A 6,087-nucleotide genomic window follows, 5' to 3' on the forward strand; every position below is an offset into this window, starting at 1 on the left:
TGCCAAAACTAGAAAAGTTTAGAAAGACGTAAACCCCTAGTCATCACTAATATATCAAAACTAGACAATTGCATCTACTTCCCAACTAGCACCCACTTTTGGACCTTGGCTAGATGCAAGACTAAACACTCTATCACACAGGCAAATATAAATCAATAGCAATACATAGCTTGATAACGTTCCATTCAAGTTACCATACTCAGTTGTAGACTCAATAACCTAATGTACCACAACTTGAAGAGTGTTATTGGAAGTCCACAGTCTCCAAAGCCACCCCTAAGGTCCTAGGACCACAAAATATCCAAAAGCCTTCTCCATCACCCATTGGCAGCAGAAGACTATCCATTGTCTTACCTGCTTGTAAGCGTCCAATAGGAAGCTGTTCCAGACACAACGCAGCCCTTCTGAGGTCAACATCCGGCGCCATTCATGGTGTGCCGACTTGGACCGGCTCAGCAACAGCACCACGTGCTTCAGCAGGACGACAGAGTCGTAGATGGCCAAGAAGAGGCAATTGCAGAAGAAACCTGGCACGATCTGCAGGGCGATCAACAGGCTGGCACTCTGAAAGCCCATGCTTGGAGCCTGGCATTGACGCCCAGGCTCCTTGCCTTCCCCGCAGCCCTTCACCCACATGAAGGAGAGGAAAAATGACGCCACTTTGTCCCTGACCTTGCTATAAAGGACACTGCCCCAACAGGTGCCTCCCACAGATGGCTCGATGCAACCTGTCTGCATAATTTGGCGGGTCTGTTAACAAGGGCATGGGACAGGCTTTACCAATTGCCAAACCAGAGGACTATAGTTGTTCCCTTTCCAAGTTTTGAATGTGGGAAAAGTTTCACTCAGGCGTTGTAACTTTTAAGTTTTAACAATTAGTAAAAGCACCACAAAGAGTGGGTCAAAGTGGACAAGTAGTTTTGGGCTGCCACTCCCCCTCGCCATGTGCACCACACAGAGCCACCTTTCCCCTCTCTCTGCCGCTGCCCTGGACCAGCGCCTCTCGCGCTCTGTCAGGCTTCCTGCCCGTGGCACCCAAAGGTTCCCCTCTGGTGGCCTCGCTACGCGCCGTAGCCTTTTATACATTCCGCGGCTAATTGCTGCAATAGAGAAATGAAAAAAAAATAATCTTCGCTCCGAATCTATGTGTGACGTCACCACCAAAGAGGGCTTTACTCCGGCCAGGGCTGCGCAGCATAGAATAGGGAAACACGAACTTTTTTTTCTGTGACGTGGGCGGGGCTACCTTACGCTTTTGTTATTTACAGGAGAGGCGCGAGCCCGCCCTTCTCTCGCGCGTTTCGCTCGCCGAGGAAAACTAATGCTCCGCAGAAGTTTTGGCACCGGCCGCGCGCGCCGTTCCTGGCGGAGGGAGTTCACGGTCAAGCGCAGGAGGGGTGGGGGCTACAGTCCGTCCTCGTTGAGCTCAGCTGCCTTCTGAGGGGTGTCCGAAAGCCTTTCGATTCGAATGACTGCTTGTTTCCTGCACCCCGTTTGTCAAGTTGTGTGAACTGAAAAGTAAGCAGAGAGCGTGCTTTGTCCTGCCTCTTAACAGACGCTGCCTCCTCTGAAGTGGAAGGGCTGCCTCATTAAAAAATATTGTGTTTTACGCTGTTGTATTTCATTGCATTTTGTATAGCTCGCTTGGAGTCCTGCTGAGTAGTGGCAGGGTCCTGTTACCGTCCCATACTCATAGTTACGGAAGAGCAGAAAAGCATGGTAGTTTCTGAAAGTATTACTGCCCTGCACAGAAGTGCTAGTTCTTTCGTCTGAAGAGCAGTGTAAGCCTTGAAGTGCTATGTCCTGCTCATCACCAGTGTCCTGGCGTGTTGTGGGTATAATGTTACTTGGCGTGTTGTGAGTAGAATGTCCCCTGTATCAAAAATCAGGATGCTAAACAGAAACCGAAAAATACCAGTCGGGCGGCATGCTGCTATGTTAAGCACTGATTTTCAGCTTAGGTTTTTTTTAAGCCATGCCCTTAATTATATTGGCCACGCCTTTTTGGGAGACCCCCCTGTGTTTTTTCATCCCACTTAAAGCCCTGCCATAAACTCTCCTGCGGGATGATTCGAGAATGAACTCTTTCCCTGAAGTGATCGCCGTGGCTGAAATGCGGCCAGCACCCGAATTTGGGAGCACGGCGTGTACAGTAACGATGCGCACTAGGGACCTCTCCTCCAGCACACTTGGCTGTTCCCTTCCACATGAACAGTGCACAGCCCGAGGTGTTAGAGCAAGCATCTCGCCAGGACGCTCCCGGGCTGCCAAGATGTACAGTACAGTGATATGAATGGCAGCGCATAAAAGAGAGAAGCGGGAGTTCTTGCCAGCTCCCTCACTGACACCTCGTGTGATTTGTGAGCCTGAAACCTTTGCGTTTGCAGTCATCCAAAATGTTGATTTTGTTTCTTGAATGTCGACAAACACTTCTATTTTTAATTGATTTTTCCTTCTTCTCATTCATAAAGCACCAGTTCTTGAACTGTATTTCTATTCCAGACCAGCAAGATCGTTTTCTCGGTCAAGTACTTGCTGCTGAATCGCCCCATGGAGCTAGAATTGGGTTCCAATAAATGCTGATCAGCTCAGATTTTCTCCCTTCATAAATGTGTACCCACTGCCAAAGCAGTGTTGTGGAATGGTTATTTGATGTGGCTCAGCGCCTGTCACTCTGCTGGTCTACCGCACGTGTTCGGTGACAAAGCACATTTGCTTGCACCAGCCCGTCTCTCTTAATAGTAGGCAGCTATTTGCCTAGTCACCAGTGTCTTCCCTTATCACTCTGCTTAAAGAAGCCACGGAAGTCACTAATATCTAATCCGCCAAATCGAGGATAAAACAGTAAACTGGTACAGAACACAAGGCCGACTCAAGAGAACACAATATTTTCATGACTTGTACTGGCCTGACGTTGTAAAAGTCCTGCACAGACTAAGCTGCTAAAATGGGTTTAACCTCATTTGGCACTTGTCTCTGATGGTGAAAGTGATACTTCACGCGTGTGCAGGTGGAATCAGGCCCACTGCAACACAGTGCAAGTCAGCCAGGGCCGGACTGGGAACTGAAAGCAGCCCTGGCAAATTTTGCCAGACCAGCCCCCGTCCGACGTGTAGCGAGCTAGTGCAACCAGCTCGTCCGACTGCTACTAGGGGGGTTTGGGGGGGTTTCCCACAAAGAAAATTTTGGAAAGCAACAAACCAAAATGGTGAATTTGACAGCACATTTTACATTACATATTCAATCGTATCAACTTTCAAAAAACAGTAAATATTAGATGATGACCTTAAAGAGCACTAGGTTACCCCTTGACATTCTTACAGAGAGCACCAAAAATAGACACGAGTAGTGAATCAAAGAGAACAAAGTAAAAGTGAGACCATCCCCCCATACGGTCTGAAGAACAAGAAAAAGCAATTCAAGAACAAGAATTGCCAATGTAAATGGGTTTGTTTTTTATCTAATGAACAGATGTTCACAAGCTTGAATAATACACAAATCATGTAGCACAAAGGTAGCAGAAGTCAGTCCTAATTTCCAACAGATAAGACGCTTTTCTGCACGTTATAGGTACCTGTTCTTTGGGGGTGACTGGGTATTCAGACTTTCTGCCTCTCCTGTAGCTGTTATTTCTATTAGGGAAACTTGCACTGCTGTTGTCCGTGCTGTACCGCTGTTGAGCTTTAACAAAGCTATCAAGGGTAGTTTTTCTTAGTTCAAAATCTAAAACCACTAGTACAATCAAAGAGCGAAGTGTAGGGGACATGGGAAAGTAGGTGCAGGATACAAAGGTGCAGGACACAAAGGAGAAATGTTTAAATTAAAGACCTCCCAAGCACTGAAGGTGGCACTACATCCCTCTGGAACACACACACCCAAAGCGGATTTAGGAACTGCTCCCACTCCCATGCTCTTCGGAATAACTGTAAGCTCGCCTGACAGGCACTTGCATAGGCATGCCTTCCCTTAAACCTGATGTTACTCCACTGTACAACTGCACTAACTTTTTTATAGACTTATTACATAAAGGCACTTATGCACACTGCTTGCTGTATCTTTTGTCGGTTATTGTAAAGTGCGAATATAACCAAAGTTGCTGGGGCACCATATAACATTGTTAAACAACTAAATAAAATAAAAAAGGGTTGTACAGTGTGAAGAGGTCTCAGGGAAGAAAATAGGGTGCAAGTGGGAAAGTTCAGGTACGATGGGGTGTGCACTGTGCAAGGGCACAAAGGGTTCATGGGGACACAATGTAAATGCACAATGCAATGATGGGCGAAAAAGTGCAACAAAAACACAAACACTCACACATACATACATATACAATCTGATATAACGTGTGCAGACTTGCCTAGCACACACTGAACTGGTACCACAGGGGAATCAGCATTGCATACTTTACTTGCACATATATGCAACCACACATGTACACACCAACGGGTGCACATACACTTGTGGACACACATATAAGGAACAATTATAATGGAGTGGTTGGATGGCCATGAACTGTGGGGAGCAGTGAGAGCCTTTTGCACTGACCACATTTGTAGCAACCCCAGTTGGCGCTGAGATGGTCCATTCAGGTGGGAGCAGGCAGCCATGGATGTCCGCTGCAGATCAACGGTGCTTGGAGCAGTGGTAGGAAGGGACCGGGTGGGGGGGGGGGCCACAGGGATGAAGCCTTTGAGAGGAGCCAACTGTCTGCTGCAGTGACCTGTCTGTCAGCGGGGATCACATCACAAAACGTGCTGTAGGACAAGGTCCAGTGAGACTTAACTCACCCACCCTATGCCATGAACACAGCGGTCACTGGTAAATATACCTTATTCAACTAACTGCAAGACCAGCCATGTCCCTACTGTCCCTACCTCTTGTTGTCAACAAGCCACGCCACATCCCTATTTGTGTGTGTCTGTTTACGCGCGCCAGGGAGAGTGTTGTTTGGCATATGGCTGCCAAGTGCCAACTCGCTAGCCAAGCGGAACTGATTTCTGGGGCCATTTCTGTTTCCTCACACAGCAAAGTTGCAGGGCCTAGCAGGAGCGTCTTGAAAAAGACACTAGCAGTGAACACACAAGTGCGCATTTTAACAGCGCAAACATCTTTCTTGTGAAATCCGGACTGAAATCCGGACAATTTAATAAAACATAGGTCACAAACTGAGCCAGCGTCAAGGGAATGTACCAAGGGCTCCTAGAAATATACACGTTAATTTACACGTTAGCCTTACCAACAGGAGCTATGTAGTGGCAACTTAGTGCCAGTGGCAAGTAACACCTTAAAAGAAAACAAAACAAAAGGACTCGTTGGTGTAAAAAAACAAAAACAAAAACTAGAAAGCCCTGTTGGGGCTTGTGCTGAAAAATATATTTTAAGCGGCCCTGCTGTGCTGACCCCATCCTTCGCCCCAGTTACAGCCCCCAAGAGTCAAGCAGCTTAGCTCCACCAAAGGGAGCACACGTGTCACGTATCCTGCCTGCTGCTGGCTCGGAACATTTCAGCTGGACCTGCTCGGAGTCGGACACGAACAACAGACAACAAACACCCTGACAAAGATAAACCCCATTTTATTTTATAGAATCTGACCTGAGCTCATGTTTAAGGTCAGTGCTGGGGCCCGTGGCAGGAACCAAAGCAGGGCTGCCTGCAAAAGTGTGGTGGGGGTTACTAGGAGTGGCTTCTTAATCTGTGCTCGTCTCCCCAGGAGTGTGTGTCTCGGCTCGGGGAGTCAGGGCCAGGCCCAGGCACCGCGGCCCAAGACTGTGCGCGCAACTCAACTTAAACGAGGCAGGCAGCTATTCTACGCATAGGCCACATTTTATCTAAAAGAAAAAAGGAACTCCATTTTATCAACTGTATCTGTATAGATTAGAAAACTCGCACAATATCAGTAGTTAAAAGAAACTGTTTAGGGAGTGTGTAACTGTGCACTTTTGAAGGTTTTTAACAATGTGTGCATTCATTTACCATGTCTTGTTTTATTTAATGGTATTTTAGCCTCGTCAAATGTGAAACTAATGCAAATTCTATAAGGAAGCCATGCCCACTTAAGAAACAGGGTGAAAGTGTTGGTAATGAAATACA

The 6,087-nt window shown here is 47.1% G+C and overlaps 1 protein-coding gene across 1 annotated transcript in view; it reads right to left on the reverse strand.

The window, feature by feature from the left end:
* Positions 1-1,041, reverse strand: part of DIO2 (iodothyronine deiodinase 2) — a 38,007-nt gene extending 36,966 nt beyond the window's left edge. The window contains exon 1 of the mRNA XM_078659993.1: positions 355-1,041. Within this exon, the coding sequence (XP_078516119.1) occupies positions 355-738 (384 nt within the window). The 5' untranslated portion in view covers positions 739-1,041. The remainder of the gene's footprint in view (positions 1-354) is intronic.
* Between the last annotated feature and the right edge of the window lie 5,046 nt (positions 1,042-6,087).

The sequence above is a fragment of the Lissotriton helveticus genome, chromosome 9 (genome assembly GCF_964261635.1).
Source record: "Lissotriton helveticus chromosome 9, aLisHel1.1, whole genome shotgun sequence".
NCBI classification, from domain to species: domain Eukaryota; kingdom Metazoa; phylum Chordata; class Amphibia; order Caudata; family Salamandridae; genus Lissotriton; species Lissotriton helveticus.